General features: G+C 40.7%; 1 protein-coding gene and 1 pseudogene across 2 annotated transcripts in view; one reads left to right on the forward strand and one right to left on the reverse strand.

Annotated features, from left to right (window-relative positions):
- Window positions 1–16177, reverse strand: part of rin3 (Ras and Rab interactor 3) — a 57157-nt gene extending 40980 nt beyond the window's left edge. Inside the window, exon 1 of the mRNA XM_084382081.1 lies at window positions 15982–16177. Coding sequence (XP_084238207.1) covers window positions 15982–16016 — 35 coding nt within the window. The 5' untranslated portion in view covers window positions 16017–16177. The remainder of the gene's footprint in view (window positions 1–15981) is intronic.
- On the forward strand, window positions 4462–5410 carry LOC311273544 (putative nuclease HARBI1; annotated as a pseudogene). The gene has a single exon. The product of its transcript is annotated as a putative nuclease HARBI1 (transcript).
- Window positions 16178–22410: the final 6233 nt, after the last annotated feature.

Here is a 22410-nt window from a genome sequence, read left to right on the forward strand (position 1 = left end):
TTAAGCGATTGACAGCCCTAATTTACACATATTTAAAATACTTGGGTAATAGTCAATAGTTTTGTTCTCCACCATCTCCAGACAAAGAAATCTGTCTCTTTAGCTGCTACAATCTCCATTACATTCACCAGCTCGCTGCTAATGTGATAGATTGATTTTATGTAAAAAAAACCAAACAAAACAGTTGTTTAAAAAGCAATGAATACAGCCATATGCATGTTAAAAAGTTAACCACATGAGAAGTTAAGAGATGTCTCTGAGTTACTTGATGCACCCAACAATTTGGGTATTGTTGTATTTGTCTCTTATTTGAGGTTTTTGTGCTTGTATCAACGCGGAGTGTTTTATTTCGAAAATTAACCGGATGTCATGTTATTATTTCGTGTCTGACTTCCTGTCTGCTCTGTGCTGAATTTGGCTTTATACTGTTCTATTTAAAAATAATTGGCTTTCATTTACATACAAAGGGTTTAACCACAATGATAATCATATCACAGTCATGCAGGCGTAGTATGATATATATATTTTTTTATAACACACTGGTATTGGTATCGGTACTCGTATCGGCCGATACCCACAGCATAAGTATCGGAATCGGTATCGGGAGGGAAAAAATGGTATTGAACATCTCTAATGCATATAACTGCACATGATGTGAGGTACCAAGCTTCTCCCCTGTTTACCTTCTATTTGGAAGGTCTTCAAGGTTACCCATTGATCTCCTGTTTGGACTCACCTCAGAGACAGGAAAAACAGACCATTGAGCATACATGAAGAAATGGAAGCGAGAAATGCAGGAAGCATATGGAATAGTACAAGAGAATGCAAAGAAGTCAACCGAGAGAAGCAAAAGACATTATGATGTGAAAGTGAGAAGCTCAGTGTTGCGCCCAGGTGACCGCGTCCTTGTCCTTGAAATCTGACACCTAGAGGAGGCACTGGAAAACTGCGTAATCACTGGGAAGAGAACATTCATGTTGTAACATGCCAGGTTGGAGAATACACCCCAGTCTATGAAGTTAAACCTGAGCAGGGAAGAGGAAGGTCAAGAGTCATACATCGCAATCTGTTGCTACCGTGTGATCACTTACCCTTAGAGACCCAGCCAAAAGAGTCATCCAAGCAAAAGAAAAGATTGACAAAGACAGCCACAGAAAATGAAAATCTGGAAGAGGAAGAAGAAGATGATGAATACGGCAAATATTTCTTCCTCCATCTTCCGCAACTCCATATCATAACTCAACTCCTTCTCTCTCAAATCTTAACGGTGCATCTCAATCTCCAACTCCTTGAGACGGACCGCTTCACCCACATCTGAGCCTGCACCCGCACCCTTCACAGTCGCTTCACTCAGAAGAAGACCCTTTTTAAACAATACAGACGGGAGTTCAGCTTTAATAGCCTGCTTCTTCATCTGCTTAGACACAGGGATTTCAAGGAAACTGGCCAAAGAAATTAAATGTTCTTTAGTGCAAGAATGAAACTCCTCCAGTGTCGGATGAGCGACAAATTCCTCGGCATTAAACTCCATAATAACGCGGAAAAAAAACCCACACCGGCTAGACCAAAACACACCAGACCACAGGTTGTAAGCACACAGCAAATCAAACAGTACCATGAACGACAGTGCCAACACACTCTTCACGACGACACAGCTTGCGCAACAATCACAACAAACAAGCCAAAGAAAACCACGTGTCGGTAACAACAAAGGCACACCACAAAGTCACTCAGGTACTACTTGCACAACCTGTAGACAAACACCGGCACTCACGGTTGGAGTCCACAAACGAGAAGACCCAACATGAAACAGACGAGCCCCCAAATATGTTACGGCCCTAAAATAAACAAGAAAACACAGGCTCGAACACAAGAAGGCCAGTAACATATAGGACGCCGACTCAATGCAGTCAATTCAAATGTAGATGTTTATTGAAAGTAAACAAACGGCCGTAGCCGAACTCAAACCCTGATAAGAAAAATAACCCCAAACAAAACAAAAAGGGACAGGAGTTCCCGGCAAAAATTAACAAAAGAGAGAGGAGACCCCAGACCAGCCTGCCACGACCGTCGCATCCGGGATCCCTCCCAACTACACCTACCTAACCAAAAACAACTAACCTATAGGAAGAAAACAAAAAAGGGACGAAAACAGGACTACCAGGAACTCAAACCCAAAGTTAAAAATAATAAAGCCCTGGCACTCTAACAGACCAGGGAACTGAAAACCAAACAACAACAAAAGGACTGCGCGGCCAGCGCTGCCTCCCTCCTCCAGCACCACACCTGTCGAGAGAGAGAGAGCCGCCCCGCTGCTGCCTCCTTTTAACCTGCTCAGGTGATTGCTATCACCTGAGCTCTGGCAGAGCAGGGCGGAGACAAAGGACACACATACAGGTACTGCTACCTGGGCACACATAACAGTGGGTACTATTACAAGCCAGCAATACAGTCTCAAGTGCCCAGCGCAGAAATGACCATGGAGCATGACGACACACAAGAGGATGACCAGGAAACATCAGTGTTGAGCACTGATGAGCCAGTGTTTGAAGAAAGACTCCTAACAAACACAAATGAGCCTGAGATACAGCAGGAGAATGTGCTGCAAGAAGAAGATGATCAGAGTGAGGATCTACAACCAGAGGGAGAAACACAGGACGAGATTCCAGAATTCCTGTATCCAGATTCAGGTGAGGACGACAGGGAATAAAGACATGACTTGCAGAGGAGAGAAAGAAGAGCTCCTAAAATCTTCACCTATGACCAACTTGGGACTCCAACATGTTATAGTGCAGCACATGCAAATGAAATGCTTTACCAGTATCAGCCTGTACTGTATAGGGAAGTTCAGCCAATGTGGACAAATCCATATCACATTTACCAACCTATACTTATGCAGAGGTACTAGGCATGACACAGGTGTGGACTGGTCAGTACAGAAAGAGACTGTCTAACTGAAGAGAAAACATCACCAAATTCAGTAGGGTCATGTATCAGCAGTACATCCATACTTATCATTATGTTGAGGACTCTTGGTTCATAAATGTTGAGATGTCGGGACAACATCTAATTTAGCAGCAGAGTGAGTGATAGATTGATTTTATGTAAAAAAAACAAACAGTTGTTTAAAAAGCAATGAATACAGCCATATGCATGTTAAAAAGTTGAACTAACAGAGTTAAAAACGAATGGCATAAGGATACTTACCTGTCAAAGAAGTTTATTTAACAGAGTTAAAAATTAATGGCATAAAGATACTTACCTGTCAGAAGTTGAATTAACCTGTGATCATCTGTTGATCCTTTTGACTCCCTGTGATCGATTAGTTATGCCTGTCAGAAGTTGAATTAACCTGTGCTCATCTGTTGATCCTTTTGACTCCCTGTGATCGATTATTATGCCTGCAGAGGTCGAAAGGGGGAGCGCTCTGTCCATGGTGCCTCATTCTGAATGAAGCTGCCAGAAGAGAAGCGTTGTGTCCGATACGTTTCATTTCACTCCCCTTTTCAGGTATAGAATGTATAGAGTATTTATAGAGTTGATGTTATCAGAAGGGTAAAATATGTTCGAGATGATGTTTTGTTGATGTGCCGACTGAGTGTGGTGTTCTGGGCCCAGTTTTTCAAACATTTTAGTCTGGATCAAATTGATCTGGATTTGGAAATCCCATGTTTTGCTATCCAGGATCACCTGATCCATCTTACTTTTATGCCAGTTTTTTAAAGGAACATTGGATTGGATCACTGTGATCCAAATACCACATTTCAAGATTACCAAATCCTGTTTACCAGAGCCTTAAATGGAACCAACAGTGTAGCCTACTGGCTTAGCAAAGAACAACAGGTAGGCAAAATACCGGTGGTCACAAATAGCCATTGTTTGTTTTAATTTTAGGAAACAGAAACAGTGTAATAAACAAACATTTTACAGTCCTTATTTTATTCTTTTTTTCTTTTTTTCTTTCGTTAAATAACAAAACAAAACAAAAAATACTATCCTCAAAAATCATTCACAGGACAGATACCAGCTCTTTTCATCTCTTCCTTTAGGAGTTGTATCTCCATATGCACTTTTTTCAACATCACTTGTTTTATTGTCCTCTTCTGGCCAGACCCAGTGGCATTGACATGATTGGTAATGTCCTCCCAAATGTTGTCTTTTCATTTCTTGGTTACTTCTCCACCCTTTGCAGAGCTGAAACCTCCTACTATCGATGCAAAATTGCCCTGAACACCTTCCAGCAGTGCACAGGTTTCTGCCACACTGAAATTAGGCCTTTTGAGTCCATGGTTCCAACTGTTTGGTGTAGCCAACACTGACCTTATAAAGCCTTGAGGATGATTGCTTAGGCTTGTGTTCAATTAGGCTTACACCACTCAGCTCATTGCTTGTTAATGGGTGAGACCAGTTAAACACATCATGTCTTTGCACCCATTTCTCCTAGCATACAGAGGCATCCACATGGCGGGTATTGTTCATTGTTACCGTAGGAGAAGGTACCTTGAAAGGGTGTATGCTGAGCATGCCAAACCACTTCAGCAATACACATCAGAAGAACTGTATGCACGTTTTCGCTCTGGGAGAGATGACATTAAGTACATTGCAGATCTTGTCAGGCCAACACTCCAACGCCAAACCCAAAGGAGTCATGCTTTATCCGTGGAGGAACAGTGCTTAATCGTTCTGCGCTTGCGTTCAGCATGTGGGACTTTCCACCAAGTAATTGGTGACAATATGGGAGTGAGAAAATCAACTGTGAGTAATGTGGTGAGGGTGTCAGTAGCACTGGGCAGTCTGATCAATCAATTTGTTTCCTGTCCCAAGGATGACCAGACAGCTCAGACTAAGTCTAAGTTTTTTCAAATGGGGAACATGCCTAGCACTATTGGTGCTATTGATTGCACTCGTGCATATCCAAGCACCTTGTGAAAGGGAGTGGGAGTATGTCAATCGAACGGGGAGGCACAGCATCAACATCCAACTTGTGGGAAACGCCGACCTCATAATCACCAACTGTGTTGTGAAATGGCCAGTTCATGATGCATGCATTCTAAGAGAGAGTGCACTATACAGACAGTTTCAATCCCACCGACCAAATGGCATACTATTGGGAGACAGCGCGTATCCACTCCTACCATGGCTAATGACCCCTTTTCCAGTTGCAAACACACCTGAGCAGACACACCTGAGCAACGGAGTCCTGAAGAGACGGTTTGCGTGTCTAAACTACTTGCGCGTACAACCCAGGGTAGCATGCAACATAATCTTTGCCTGTGTTGTTTTACATAACATCGCCACCAGCCATCGACCTGAGCCTGATGTAGAACCACAACAGCCACCAGGGTTCTTACCAAATGAAGGACACACTGGACATGCAATTAGAGATGCAATTGTGAGAAATTACTTTTAATTAGTCTACTGAATGACTGAGTATATTTTTTTGTTGTCATTGATATACTGTGGAATCATAGAGCTGTGAGCAACAGTGACATTTATTCGACAGCTGATAGCTTTGAGATCTTTTTCATTTTTTTTTCTTTAACATCTCATTAGATGTGACATGCTTCATAGATTTTCTTTATATCCATGGTCACTGTCTTGATGAATAATTTGTATTCATATGAAGAAATGTATATATCATCAGTAAACATTGATTTTTTTTTTTTATCATTCACTTAAAAAAAAAACTGTTTGGGATCAAATAGATCCCAAATAGAGTTCAAAGTTTTGAGAAACCGAAAGGGCAGGTTTGATCCAGATCAAATGTAAGGATTACATGATCTGATCTTATCCGGAATCCCTCTTCCGCCGAATCCCGCCTTTGAAAAACATCTTTCCAAGATTTGATCCAATCCGTGATCCGAAAATCCACTGTATTACTTTTGAAAAACTGGGCTCTGGGCATTAATGTTCGGGTTTTGGAGTGGCGCTAATTGAGATGCTAACTAGTAGCTAACTAAACTCCGTTGCCCCCTGGCCGGCACAGAGCGTCATGTGACCGCAGACACAGCGCATGTTGTGTGCATAACTAACTGTTTATGTGTATGGTTAGTAATGGATGTTGTTGTTTATAGTATAAATTAACTGTCAAAAAGGCTAAAGTGCTTACTATTGGATATTATTTGGTTTATTGCAATTACATATAATTTTGATCTTTGAAACATTGTTTATTGATTATCTGAACATTTTATGTTTTTCTAACCTGATACTATTTGTGAGTATAATTTTGTAAATAATAAATTCTGAATGAAGCTGCCAGAAGAGAAGCATCGTGTCTGATACGTTTCATTCATTCACTCCCCTTTTCAGGGCACAACACTAACTGCATTTTATCTGATGCTGTAACATTTTTTCAGCTTTTTCACCGAAAACATCTACCTTTAACTGCTGGAAACAACATTGATGAATGCAGTGGGTAACACCAAAACAATTAGCTAAAAAACAATTGAATGTATGAAAAGAGTTGAGAGGGTCTTGAAAGAGTTGGGGATAATTCTCTGTGGGTTTTTCATGTCAAGTGATGCATTGCACATTAGACATAGTGAGGCCATGTTAAAGGTATAGTTGGTAATGTTGGAGAGCTAGCAAGATTTGAAAGTGGCACCTTCTCAAAGCTCCATCCCCTTCTCCCCCTCCCGTCAGTGCTCCGTCCAAAGCCCCGCCCCCACAAACTTGAACGTGCATCAGACAGTCCGTCAGCAGGGCAGAGGAGAGCCGTTAGCAACGTCGTAAGCCTAGTTTATGCTTCTGCGTCGCGGCGGCGGCGTAGCTACGTCGTCGACCCTACGCCATCATTGAGCATTCTTAGTTCTGTGTCGAGGGAACGCGTTGTTCTGCAATTCACCGCCAAGCCGCTAGGGGGGTGCCTGGTCCATTTTTTTCGTGCCGCTCGTACCACAAAAACTTTAAAAATGGCGGTGTTGTTATACTGTTGACCGGAAAAGCAACTGCTGGAAATGACGTTCTGAGCGGACCAATCACAGTCCTTGCTGTTCGCGTCTCGACGCGTCGACGTGACCCATAGTCAGGATTTTTTGGAGGCGCACGTCAGGCTACGGCGCAGGGTCCGCGTAGGGGTCTGCGTTGACGACGTAGCTACGCCGTCGCCGCGACGCAGAAGCATAAATCAGGCTGTAGAGGCACGCGACTGAGAGAGCTCCGATTTTTAACACCTAAAGATTGATTTATAGGTTATACCAACTATAAGCGGCATCTCTAAACAACATCAAGACTTAATCTGAGAGTTGGAAACAGATTATCTCAACTTTTAGCGAAGGCAAGCCTCTGGAAAAAAAAAGAAAAAGACAATCTCTGCCAGCGTTAATTAACCTGGTGAGTGACAACACCTGGGACGCCGACAGCCACCATCATGGCTGGGAGAAGAGGAAATGATAGAGGAAGACTTTGTACAGTCAAGGTGGACAGAAACCTCTTCACTATCCTAAGTAGCAATATTCCTGCGGTTGGGGCAGAGATGGAAGTCAGTCATACGGATTTACATTCCTATACACACCTTCAAAGCCCTGAATGTGTGCCGTTACCCGACTCCATGCCGAACACTCCCGAATCGAAGAAAGTGAGATCCGAGCCAACTCTGGCTGAGGTACAGGACACTATCATAAAGCTGCTGGGAAAAAAAATAGACGAAAGAGCTGACAGTCTGGAAAAGAAAGCAGATGGCCTGGAGAAGTTAATTCAACACAACGCAGCAAGTATCGAAGCCTTGAAGGAAAATGCAGAGTTCCTCTTCAAAGAAATTCAGGATATGAAAAGAGATGTAACCACTGTGAAGAAGGTAACTACTGACCATGAAAAAAGGATCTCTGAGTTGGAGGACAAGGTGAACGATGCTAAACGTTACCAGAGGCGCTGGAACTTGAGACTCTACGGACTTCCAGGGCAAGAGGGAGAAGACGTCAAGCAGCGGGTGATGGACATCTGCCGGGCAATTGCTCCAGAGCTGGGGAATCTTCTCCATCTCCACATAGACGTCAGCCACAGGGTAGGAAGAAGAACCGACGATAAAGAACGACCAGTCATCACACGTTTTACTTCCAGAGCAACCAGAGAGATGGTTTGGAAAAGCGCCAAGAACGCGGACTATCTCACATCTAGGAAAATCAGATTCGGAGGGGACTTGACATCAAGGGACAAAGAGACTAGAAACAAACTGTGGCCCCACATTGAGGCAGCACGAGGGAAAGAAAGCTTTCTTCAGGGGGGCCAAAGCCATAATCGATGGGAAGGAACTGCGATATGATGGATGACAGCAAGTAAGAGAAGACTTGTCATAAATCAGGTATAACATTAAAATAGGCCGTTAAAGTAGGTGTTAAAAATCCCTTTCTTTTTTCTTTTATTTCTCTCTCGGAGTGTGTGTGTGTGTGTGTGAGCGACACTGTCCCTATCACTGTTCTCATTGAATGTTAGGGGTATCCGAGACAATTTAAAGAGGAAAGCTGTCTTTCTTTTCTGTAAATAATTTAAAGCTGATTTTTATTTGTTACAAGAGACCCATGCTTTAGTGACTGATTACAAATTTTGGAAGCAGCAATGGGGAGAGGACATTTGGATGTCTTATGGCAACAATAATTCAGCAGGTGTAGCCATTCTAAAAGGGAATTTTAAAGGAAAAGTTTTGAAGAATAAAATGTATGTGTTTGGAAGGTGGATTGTTTTGGCTGTGAAATTTATGGACACCATTTTCGTATTGGGTAATATTTATGGTACAAATAACAGCTCCAGAAACCAAGCCTTATTTGAAGAAGAAATTTGTTCATTTCTAAGGCCAGTGCCAAACTAATCCTTGGAGGAGACTGGAACTCCATTAAAGATCCACTTTTGGACTGTCTGCCACCACGTCCGGTGAGAGTTGATAAAACTGCAGAAATTGATGTATTGTGCTCTTATTTAAATTGCTTTGATATATGGAGGTATAGAAATCCTGACAAGAGTCAGTTTACATGGCAAACAAAAGACTTGAGCAAACAGTCAAGAATAGATTTTTGGTTGATATCTACAGTTATGGAGAAAGAAGTTATGGATGTTTATATTGAGCCCTCTGTACTTACAGACCATAAATTGATATATATCTCAGTTAATCTTAATAACACAAAAGATCAGGATCAAAGGCTTAGGACAAGTTATTGGAAATTAAATAACACTCTCTTAGAAGATAAACAATTAAAACAAAAATAAAGCACTGAACTCCTTGCGAGAGCAATGGGAATTTCTGAAATATCAAATTAGAAGACTAGCAACCCACAGAGGTAAAGAAATGGCAAAAGACAAACGGATAATGGAGGATAATATAACAAAAAAGATAATTATGATATATGAAAATCCAGATATAAATCAACAAGATAGAGAAAATTTGATTACATTACAATTACAACTAGATCAGATCTATGAAGATAAAGCAAAGGGGGCCTTTGTAAGATCTAGAAGAAAATGGATGGAGGAAGGTGAAAAGAACACAAAATATTTTTTCAATTTGGAAAAAAGAAATGCAGAAACCTCCTCAATAATTAAATTAAATACCAATGGCCAGATTACAGACAACGCCAGGGAAATATCTAATTTTGTCAAGAATTTTTATGAAAACCTGTATAAGAAAAAAGTTAATTTATGTGACTTGTTCTCATTTTTCAGTTCTATAGATAGGGATGTAAAACGAATAGATGAAGAACAGAAACGTGTGTGTGATCAGGATCTTAAGTTATTATCACTTATTTTTGCTCAAAGGCTCAAACCTTGTCTGCAAACAATTATTGATGATTGCCAGTCTGGATTTATGAGTGGTAGACATGTTCGTTTTTATTCTTGATTTAATTGACTACCATGAATTTATTGATGACAATAGCCATATACTATTCATAGATTACTATAAAGCTTTTGATACCATAGAACACTCTTTCTTGTTTAATACCTTGGACTTTTTTGGCTTTGGCTCTTATTTTAAATCTGCAATTCAGACATTATATAAAAGGTGCAGCAGTTCAGTGAAGTAGTTAAATGGAACCATAACTCAAATGGTCATCTAAAAAAACACATTTTTATGAATTTAAAATAGAAACCAGATATTACATGCAGCTACTTAAAAATATGAAAGACAGAAAAGCTATAAGAACCTTGGAATATTATAAATTATTAAAAACAATTATATGATTTGCTAATACCCCATCTATGTATATATCTGTATATATGTATGTATATATATATATATATATATATGTTTTTTGTTGTTTGTTTATTGTCTGTTTATTGTATGAATGTATATATGTTTGTTTATGTGTGTAATAAAAAAATTAAAAAAAGAGAGCTGTTAGCATTGGGCTAATACAAGCTACAAAAGTAGCTAAGTTGGCTAACGTTACATATTTCACGAAAATAACAAATCCCCCCGAAGCAAAACAAATAATTACCTGTCCAACAGAAAGACAGCAACCTCTGCATCACTCCTGGAAGTGCTACTTTTGGCTCCATTTTCTCTGCCATTGTTCTCTCTTGCTAACATTGGCTGTTTTCGAAACCGCATACTACCGTACTGCCTACTACATACTGTGTTAGTATATACTGTATACTGCATACTGAATGTGGGATTCAGTATGCTAGTTCAGCAGACCGACGCCGTTCACACTGCAGTATGCAAGTTTCCCAGAATGCATTTCGTGGCGACTGGCAGCTGTAGTTGTAAAACAGGTGCAAAGCTGTTTTATTTTCCGCTGTAGCGCTGTTAATATGTCACTTTATTAGTGTGAATGCTTCAAAGCATTCACACTATTGTTCTTCTGGAATTTATTAAACTTTTTCTTTTTATTCTTCTTCTGTACGTTTTTTGGCTCGCTACTACTCCTACAAATTTTGTGCTACAGAAACCATTTAACTATCAAAATGTTCAGCTCATTAAGGACATGATGGCGTGTCAATTTGGCGTTTCTATCTTTTATACTTTTTGAGATATTCAGCTTTTTCTGCAAAATTTTCCCCATTCATCCTTATGGGGAATTTCTCAAATTTCGCTCTGCTACTACTTCAGCACACGTTCAGCTATAGAAACCGTTCAACTATCAAAATGTTCAGCTATTTGTGCTCTTTCAGCCTTGTTCTTTTCAACTTTTTAACTTTTCAACTTTTCCAAATATTCAGCTTTTTCAAAACTAAAACCAAAATTTTTTCCCATTCATCCTTATGGGGATTTTTTCAAATTTCATTCTGCTACTACTTCAGCATACGTTCAGCTATAGAAACCATTCAACTATCAAAATGTTCAGCTTTTTAAGCTCTTTCAGCCTTGTAATTTTCAACCTTTTAACTTTTCAACCTTTTCAAATATTCAGCTTTTTCAAAAAAAAATTTAATATGGAAACAAATGGGAAAATCCTCAAAACTCATCCACTTTCAACCTCTTATGCTCCCTCATACTTTGAGCTAGAGACACCATTCCAACTTTAAACTATCCACAAAACCTTGAACTATTGAACGGGTGTTTCAGTTTTTGAAAATCTTTTACGGTTTTGAAATTATCACAGTTTTAGTTTGAAGGAGTTTTAGCTCCTCTTCTGGGTTTATAATGGGTGTGTATTGCGTGAGCTAGAGTGGGCGACATCATCGCTAGAGTGGAGAGCAGCTGCAAAAACTTTAGAAAAAACTCTCTTCAGCTTGATTTGGGTCCCACATCTTTTACTTCACATAGACAATATATACATAGAAATGTAGGAAATCTTGTTGGCTTTCATATGATCATCTTATTTCAGATGTGCAACTTAAACTTTTGGCTGTAGAAGCCCTCGAGCGACAAGCACTCCAGCAACTCCCCCATAAGGCGCAATGTTAATTTTGAGCCTAAATTTCTGGAGTGGACCAGACGGTACCGGTTTTGTCTCTCGCTGTTGTGCCCTCATTTTTCACTCTACAGAAATAAAAAACACATCACATGGTTCAGCAATGTCTCCTGTTACTCACTGTATACATATTTTGGCCATAACCATTACACTTTTTTCTAAACCTGCAGGTGTTTGGGAGGTGTTTTCCCATTCATTCTTATGGGGACATTTTCAACTTTGGTTCTGCTACTGCTCCAGCATCTGTGCAGCTACAGAAACTGTTTGGCTGTCAAACTGTTCAGCTTTTTAAGCTCTTTCAGCCTATTACTTTCAGCTTTTCAACCTTTTCAGCTTTTCAACATTTTCAGCTTTTCAACATTTTCAGCTTTTTCAAATATTCAGCTTCATGTTCAGCTAGAGAAACTGTTCAACTATCAAAACATTCAGCTTCATGTTCAGCTAGAGAAACTGTTCAACTATCAAAACATTCAGCTTCATGTTCAGCTATAGAAACCGTTCAACTATCAAAATCTTCAGCTTTTTAAGCTCTTTCAACCTATTACTTTTCAGCCTTTCTTCCTTTTCAGCTTTTGAAAAAATCAGCTTTTTCTGCAAATTCTTGACCATTCATTCTCATAGTTTTAGGCATTTTTTTATGCATTAGGCAAGCGTTTTCCAGCACATTCAGCAGATTTTGCAAAATCACTTCAGCCGTCAGCATTCACACTGTATTTTCGCAGGAAATACAATTTTTCTAGTTAAGTTTTAATATTTTTTCATGCGAGAAAGTAACCGTATAGATCCCCATCGTGCGGTTAGTTTACTCAAATGACGGCTGTTTAGTAATTTGCCTCGATGTTTTCAGAGAAGTGAAGCTCCGGAAGGAGCGGGTCGTCTCAGAGGCAGCAGCCCTGTCTCCAGAGGTGTTCCGCCGGCCAACATGCGTCGTCGTCCCGGGGGAGACAGCAAGCCAGTGATCTTAACCGCTGCTCTTTGAAGATTAAACGCTAGAGGGAAGCGTCATGTTTGTAGTGGACAGTATACAGTATAGCGCTGTCTCGGGAGCACTGTATGTACAGAAATCACCAAATATTAATTAAAAAATAAAATGTTTTAATTAACAGAGTACTTTTTTTCATTTCATATGTACAACAGCCTACAGTAGATTTCTATTGTACCTATAGCTTACGTCACAATAGTCAAGTAGCCTATGCACTGTACTTATGTTATGTGAACAAACATAAACGCTGTACTGCTCCGGAGTACGTGACGAGGACGTCATGATCCAGAGGGGGGTGCGGGCAGGACGAGACATGAAGGCATCTGATTGGTTCTTTCCATTTCCAGAGTTTTTACAGGCCTGCAGCTGCCACAGAGGTCTGATTTATTTCGTTCCTTTCTCTGAACACACTATATATTGACTACTCGGGTCATTGTTGGTTGTCTTCCTTTCACAAGATTTAACATGAAAATACACAGTATCCTTTTCTTATCCTTTAAATGGTCAGAATGTATACAGTATTGGCACAGCCAATTATCATGGCCTAGGCTAGTGGCTGTTTTTGTCTCTTGTTCTTAGCTGACTGTCTATCATCAGGAAAGGAGAAGAGGGTAATTGTCAGAGGAACCAGTGTGGTTATGTGGGAATAGGAAAGGTAGTCCTAACTAGATAGGTAGATGCTACAATAACAGTACTTTGACAATGATGCAATATATTTAAAATGCTACGTGTTAAACAGCTTGTCTGGTTGCAAAAATTGCTAGCCTACATTTTGCTGCAGTGTGAATCAAGCTCTAACTAGCAACTGACTGACTTTACTTTGCCTTCAGGTGGCAGAGAGCACCACTGTTGTGGTTGGGTGGTTTTTTACTGTACTTTAAATAGCTGACAACAGGTTCTATATTTCTTTGATCTCTAAGCAGGTCAAACCAAGATGGAGTCGGCACTTCATTTAATACTACAGCATGTTGATATTAAATTAGTTTAATAGTGTCAGTTCAAATGCTGTGTTTGCAGTTGGTGCAAAATACAGACATCTAATAAGAAAACAATGTGACTACATGAGTCAATTTTAGATTTAATACATTTGCTTCCATTGCTGCTCAGACTGTTTGCTATCCCCTTTGTAAGCTTGGGTGAGCTCGCTAACCCAATTACAGAAGTTTGTACGTTTTATGGCAAATTTTGTGTTTTAGCACAAGCAGAATGATGTAATATGCTGTGTGTGCCCATTCAGCCTTCAGTATGTGTTTTTTTACTTACAGCTGAGACTTGTGTTGGAGCAGGAAAAAAAAGTACTCCTTTTAGTCAGTCCCATGATCCATTTTGGGCTCTAATAGCCAGTAAATCACTGGTGTAAAAACATCAAAGAGTACAGTAATATACAGAAAAGTAAAAGTATCTCTGAAGTAGTCCCTTTAAAACTAATGTCTGTTGATTTCATAGTTACATGGATACTATCTCTGAAACTATCTGCATGGATAGATACTACTATAGTAACTGAGAAATGTGTTTTTCTTTGTAATTTTGGTGAATCAGCCTCAACACTATTTGTTACTTGAATGATTTCATATCTCAAGATTTTAAACGACATACAAACCAGAATATGAATAACCCAAAAACATCCCAATACAGAAGAAATATCCTGAAAACCTGAGAAAATCACATGAGTACAGCACGCGCCCCAGAAGTCCTGTCTGTGTTAAACATGTCATGCTCGCTTGCATGGATGGGGAAAGATAACTGTTAGGTCTGCAAAATCTGGGATAGCAGTAGAAATAGCAGTTGTCCTCAAACCACTTTGCACAGACATCCTGAAATTTATTATATTTGACTATTATATTCATAACCATTGATTGACAAACATTATAGGCTCATATTTACCACATATTATTATAGTCAGATGTTATAATAATAATAATGGGACCAATTTCAAAGTTCTATGGTGCCTGGTCTAAAATGCATGGCGCAAGTGCAACTCCCCTTTGCTAGTTAAACAGCGGATAATATGGGCGCAGAGTGAGGCACACAGCACAAAGGGTTGGTATTTATCTTCCATTGTGCTCAGAACTTGGAAAAAACACTCTCCAAAACGCAAAAGCCAACCAAGTCCAAATTCCAAGTCCTGTCACACAAGCCACGTCCCTCTGTGTGTGCTCAGATCTCAGTCCGTGGATCAGGAGGTGGGTCATAAAAAATATGATTCTGATTAATAGCGGGTTGCAGGTGGCTGAAATATGTATTTAATGAGGCATTATTTGCATTGCTTTTTATTTCGATTCAGTATTTTCAAATATTGACATTGAGTATTTTTATGCTGCAGCATACATTTATTTGTGTAAAGGATCTGACTATTTTGTTTGGCCTAAGATGACCTTTAGGATAACCACCTTCTCTTGAGAGTATGACAAAAAAGCAACACCTGTCCTGGCACTCACTAGCTTTTCCACAACAAAATGGACAAAGTAAAAAGCCTATAACTTGTTTTTATGTCAATTTTCTAACCTTTTTCTTAAAGGATAAAATGTTGTAAGGCTCAACAAATGCAGCAATAAAGCCTTAACAATCTAAAGCTTTAGATAATAATAAATAACACATAAAGACATTACATTGTAGATTCAGTGTTGCCAGTTCATCATGGTAACTGACACAAAATAAATGTGTCATCACCAAAACATAGTCTAAAATGTTAAGGTTGTAGGCAGATATACTGTAAAGTGGGAAATGTTCATCTGACATTCAAACTCTTGGTTGTGTACGTTTAAATTCAAACATGCTCACAAATTCTGCATTTTTTGAGTGGTCTATGGCAACTTTCAACCACTCACAATCTAACATACAAGGGAGATAAACTCCAAATATCAGCATTTCTGTAACACAACTTTTATCACTCTCTTTGTGCAGTTAATGTATTAGAAATATCATTTGGTGGGGCAACATGAAATTAAGATCTGAGAAAACACTGAGAAGCTACTGACCTATTTATTAGTCAGTGAGTCATCACATCTGTTTTTCCTTCTCTGGCTGCCATGACTTTCGACCCCCCGGCTCCCCCTCCCCTCTGTAACAGTTACAACACCCTCCTGCCTCGGCAGAATACAGTTCCTGTACTGTATTTTCACCCAGCCACATTATCACAGACCCCCACAAACTCACCCTGGGTCCTTGGAAACAATGCTGGCTTCCATCATATTTCCACAGACTTTGTGTCGGTCTGCTCTCTAAGTCTCTGTCTCTTATTCAGCTCCATCAAAAAAACTCCGCCTTCTCTCTGCCCCCCTTTCTCTTCCTCCCGTAGATCGGAGCAAGACTGAATAAGGAAAAACTAAAAAGCAAAGGGAAAATATGTTTCTCTGTGTCAGCCCTCCCCTCTGTGTCTGCCTCAACTTCCTGAGCTGATCGTCAGGCAGGAAGAGGCCGAGTACTTTGGTCAGACTTCCCCTAGTGTCTATGTCTTTTTTTTAAACTTCTGTCTCGTGCAGTCATGCTTTCCTGTTCCACTACTGACAGCACCGTCTAGTGTTGTTACTCTTTTTGAGCAGTGAAGTTAACAAATCATTCAAATATTTTTTATTGGATCTTTTCATCTATACTCAGTATAGCTGCACACATTATAAATATTCAGCAGATACTCTTTTAGCCTGCTTTTCTCCTCTCCTTCCAAACTGTGGAATGCATAACTTTTCCTCCCCCCTCCCCCTTTTCTGTTAACAATTAAAACTCACTGCTTTTGGTTGTCTTGTGTTTCCGCCTCTTCTCAATTGTAATCTTTTTTTTTTTTTAACTTCTCACAGTTTTTCTAGACTAGAAAGACTGAATAGTTGTAAGTTTGGAAACCTTTCAAGTATAAAAATACTCAAAGAACAAAATGTAAATATTGCTAATCAGAAACTCATATCAATGCAATCCTAACACAGTTTATAAAAGTATTGTCTAAAGGTCATTGTTACTGTAAAGCCCACAAGCAAAATGAAATCGCCCCACCCTGTAAAACCTATAGATAAGAAGGTGCATGGACATGCCTCTGTGGTCAAATACACACACACACACACACACACACACACACACACACACACACACACACACACTCATACAGTCAAAATGCAGCCAAGCATGCTGACTGTGCAGCTGCTTCCTGTGCAAACATAGGCGGTCATATGTGATTCTGCAGACTGTCCCTATTTTCTCTCAGTTGAATGTGACGACAAAGTGTAAAGTTTCTTCATAAAAGTTAGCACCAATGGTGAGCAACCACTGGAGGGAGCTATGATACAGAGTATTAAAGACCATAGTTACAGCAGGGGTAGTCAATTATATAACAAAAAGCCCATTACACAGCATGAAACATGGTTAGTGCTTTTCTAGGCATTGTTTCATCATTCATCCTGTCACCAGGAGGGAACTTTGATTGTGAAATTATCACTCTGCTCACAGGTGTGCACAGAAAGGCTCATCTTAACTATCTCAAAATAGCAGAGTATTTTATAATGATGCAGCCAATACCAATCTGACCCAACGAAAGAATAGAATAGAATTACTTTATTGATCCCAGACTGGGAAATTATTTTGTCACAGCAGCAATGGTAAAGAAAAGAAAAAACAAAAGAAAAAGAAAAACACTCTGTACATAACATAGATATAATCAAGATATATACAGTGTATATACACAGTGCAAACTATACTGTAAACAATAATATCTATACAACTATACAAGAGATAAACAATTCCTATGTGCAATAACAGATCCAACAAATACTTATGAGTGTGCAATAACAGAGCCAAAAAGTACATATGAGTGTGCAATAATAGAACCACAGGTAATATAAATAGATAAATAGACTTGAAAGAACCTAAAATGTGCAGATGTAAACATGTTATAAACATAGTTAAAACAGTAGAGATCAGAGATCTCTCTGTCAGGCAGAGGTGAGAGAGTTGTTGTGTGAAGTGATGGCTTGTGGCAGGAAAGATTTCCTGTATCTGTTATTACGACAGCGAACCTGAAGCAGCCTTTTGGAGAAGGTACTCCGCTGTCTGACCAGTGTGAGGTGGAGAGGGTGGACTGGATTATCCATGATGGCTAACAGTTTTTTCAGTGTCCTCCTCTCAACCACAGCCTCCAGAGTGTCCTGTTTACAGCCAATCACAGAGCTAGCCTTCTTAATGAGTTTGTTGAGTCTATTGGTGTCGCTGGCTCTGATGCTGCTTCCCCAACAAACCACAGCAAAGAAAAGTACACTGGCCACCACAGACTGATAAAAGATCTCCAACATCTTGCTGCACACATTGAAGGATCTCAGCTTCCTCAGGAAGTAAAGTCTGCTCATCCCCTTCTTGTAAACAGCTTCAGTGTTAGATCTCCAGTCCAGTTGGTGGTTGATGGTAACACCCAGGTACTTATAATCCTCCACCACCTCCACATCCTGTCCCAGAATGCGCAGAGGTTGGGAAGCCGTCTTCCTCTTCTTCCTAAAGTCAATCACCATCTCTCTGGTCTTGCTGATGTTCAGCCGCAGGTGATTCTGTCCAGTCCACTCCACAGAGTTGTCCACCAGTGCCCTGTACTCCCCCTCCTGTCCCTCACTTATACACCCAACAACAGCCGAGTCGTTAGAAAACTTCTGCAGGTGACACGACCCGGTGTTGTGCTGAAAGTCAGTGGTGTATAAGGTGAACAGGAAAGGAGACAGCACAGTCCTCTGTGGAGCTCCTGTATCACTAACCACCACATCAGACAGAACATTGCCCATACGGACAAACTGTGGCCTGCCTGTCAGGTAGTCAATAATCTAGGCAATGGACAATGGAAGTGTCGACATCCATCACCCGCAGCTTCTCACCCAGTAGCAGTGGCTGAATGGTGTTAAAAGCACTGGAGAAATCAAAGAATGTGATTCTCACAGTGCTGCCACCACCATCCAGGTGCGAATGGGTTCGTTGCAGCAGGTAGAGGACAGCGTCATCAACTCCCAAGTGGGGCTGGTAAGCAAATTGCAGAGGGTCTAGCAGGGCTCTCACCTGCGGCCTCAGATGAACCAAGACCAGTCTCTCCAGCACCTTCATCACGTAAGATGTGAGGGCCACTGGTCGGTAGTCATTGAGGCCTGATGGTGTCGACTTCTTTGGCACAGGAACCAGGCAGGACGTCTTCCAAAGCACCGGTATTCTCTCCTGACCCAGGCTCAGGTTGTAGAGGTGTTGTAGGACAGGAGACAACTGGCTGGCGCTGGTCTTCAGGATCCTGGGGCTGATACCGTCAGGGCCTGCAGCCTTCCGCTGGTGTAGTCTCTCCAGCTGTCTCCTAACCTGTCCTGTAGTTACAGTCATGCGGGGGAGGGTGCTGGTGTCGGTGTCTTCAGTGGAGGAGGAGGAGGAGGAGGAGAGGTGCTGCACAGGAGAGCTCACAGCAGGGGAGTGAGGGGGGAGGGGAGGAAGCATTCGGGGCAGTGGGGGTGTGTGGGGGTCTGGAGGTGTCGGGGAGACGACAGAAGGCTGTGAACTGAACCTGTTGAAGAAACTGTTCAGCTCGTTTGCCCTCTCCAGGCAGCCTGATGACTGTCTGCCGCTCACCTTACACCCAGTGATCTGCTTCATTCCAGTCCACACATCCCTCACATTGTTCTGCTGGAGTTTGGCCTCCAGCTTCCTCCTGTAGGTGTCCTTACACACCCTCAGCATATCCCTGAGTTCATGCTGCACTCTGCACTCTATAAAGCCTGACCTATAGCTTTATTCATTGATTTGTTGGGATTGTGGCAGTGAACACAAAAACTAACCAATGTTATCACCCTACGAAGTTGTTGAGCAAAAGATATATGAAAATATTTTCTTTTGCATCTTTAAAGCACAGTGGATACTGCAATTAATCAAATCAAATCAAATCAAATTTTATTTGTATAGCCCAAATTCACAAATCACAGTTTGCCTCAGAGGGCTTTACAATCTGTACAGAGACGACACCCTCTGTCCTTCGACCCTCGATTCGAGTGAGGAAAAACTTGCCCCCAAAAAAAAGCCCTTTTAACAGGGAAAAAAAATGCGGAAGAAACCTCAGGGAGAGCCACAGAGGAGGGATCCCTCTCCCAGGACGGACAGACGTGCAATAGATGTCGCATGTACAGAGCAGATCAACGAGATCACAATGTATTCAATTATAAGCGATGGTTGACAGGAGTGAAAGTACACAAAGATGTATTACAGCAATAATGATGAAATGCACATGGAAATGTGATTACTAGTGATAACAGTAGTAGTGATCAATGGCAAGGATGGTATGTAGCAATGCAGTACGATAATAGTAGTGGAACGTATGTAACAGAGATGTGACTAATATTAGCGACAGTAGTGGTGGGTGTCAGGCAGGGTCATGGCAGTAGGTGCATCCACGATCAGGCAGGGCCATAGCAGTAGGCGCATCCACGATCAGGCAGGGCCATAGCAGTGGGCGCATCCACGATCAGGCAGGGCCATAGCAGTGGGCGCATCCATGATCCACGACCCGGGCGCGGCCAGGATCCAAGGGAGCCTGTAGGACTAGAAAGCACAAGGACTCCGGGGAAGAAGTAAGTCAGTGACATGCAGAGATGGGGCATGTATACAGGCATAATGTATACAGATGGAGAGGAGAGGACTTAAGTTAATGACTTAAATTATAAATGCCAATTTTAATATCAAATTAAATGCCTTATGTTCTGGCTTTACTTTTTTATCTTGCTCACAGTATCGAAAAAGATCTGGTTCATATTTATTTACAAACTTTTATTTATTTATTCATTTATTTATTAATTCATTTATTAATTGTTTGTTTGTATCATGTTTAAGTATAGGTCATTCTTTATGATAAAAATGTAACTACTTTAAATACTGACTTTTCATTTTGAATTATAGATCAACACTCATTGTAAATTAAAGAAAGCGAGCCATTTTTACATGAAATTAGTTTGTGTAGATTTTTCACTCTAAAACACATTAGTCATGACTCAGCTAACTGTCATTGGCCTGTGCTTTTGCAGGTTTGGGCTTAAAGTTAGGTTTGGTAAATTAGATGTAGAAAATCTCTTGACATCCTGACAGCAATCAATAAATCATGGTAGTCGCAGGCCTCATATAAGCCCATCCGATCCCTTCTTGGGATCATTTCATTTGGATTAAATGAGCTGTTTGGATACATTCCTGCCTACCTGCACACACTACACAAGTCCATTCATTGCGCATGTCGAGAATCTTTGACAAGGCTTGGCACGAATATATCGCTTAAGCTAAACGAGCTAGTCACACAAGGACAGCAGAGAAATGCCGCCACTTTCCAATTACTAACATACTACCTTGACAGCTGTGAGTGCTAACAATAACCAGATTCATTGCTATAATGTTAGGTGTTTTCTTATATATGAATAAGGTTGACAGGTTGAATACGCCTAACGACAACAGCAATGTTCACAGTATACAGCCCCTTTGCCTGTTATTTATTTTGCTAACTCAGTACAGAAAGCACACAGCTCCAGAGCCAAAGAACTAGTATGCTGCAGTGGCAGTGACGTGTTATTATACACCCACACGTTGTCAAGATCCGCCCCGCTCCATCTCTGATTGGTTGGCTTTGTTGGTTACATTCTCTATGCTTGACTCAAATTGTAAACTCACACAGTAGCTCTGGTAATGTCTGTTGCTATGTCTAATGCCTCTCTTCTGGAAGGGCAGACAGGCCTGGTGGCGGAGCAGAGGCAGGCAACCTGGTGGCAGCACTCTACCTAACGAGCCCAGAGACATTCTGACAGTGAAGAGCAACTCCAGAGGAAGAGTGACCCCAACAGGAGCAGCAGTAGACCAGGAAAGAAGCTGAATAGGTCAAGTGTTTACCTGCAAAGCTAGGCCTTCAGCTCAAAAACTGCAGAAAACAGTCATTACCAGAGCTAGAGTGTGAGTTAATAGTTTGAGTCAAGCATAGAGAAAGCAACCAACAAAGCCAACCAATCAGAGGCAGAGTAGGTCTGGCAAGAAGAGAAGTGGGTTCCATAATAGTGGGGTGTCACAGATGGTATTGCCAATAACAATGACATTTAAAAAAAATAACTTGATGTTGTGTTAATAATACACAAATGATAATACTGTGTAAATTATCCAATGCCTTTTAAATAATTTTGATTTATGTCTGTTCTTGCTTTGTCCTAGAGGATTGCGGTAATGCACCTTAACGCTGGTTGACAACTGCCATAAAACGGAAGAAGAAGCTGCAGTAACTGTTAACAAGCTAGCTATTACCACAGTGTGTGGCTACTACTATGAATATTGTATTTAAGTAAACATATCTCTCTCCACCTCCTTACACTATATCTTGAGTGTAATTTATCTGACAAAAAAGAGACAAAACAAAATAAAGTTAAAGACAATTTAAAAAAAAAAAATTATTATAGAGTTATCGTGATGAAATTGTTACTGTGAATTCTTTTGGCAACGATAATTGTCCAGTGAATCTGATATCATGACATCCCTAGTCTCCACCAACTCCTGAGGAAAATAACTTGCTAAATGCTAAATGCTCCACTATGTTCAACAGCTAGTCTCAAACTTTGTCTTTCTGCTGTT

This window comes from Pagrus pagrus (genome assembly GCF_965226575.1).
Source record: "Pagrus pagrus genome assembly, chromosome: 18".
In the NCBI taxonomy this organism is placed as follows: Eukaryota; Metazoa; Chordata; class Actinopteri; order Spariformes; family Sparidae; genus Pagrus; species Pagrus pagrus.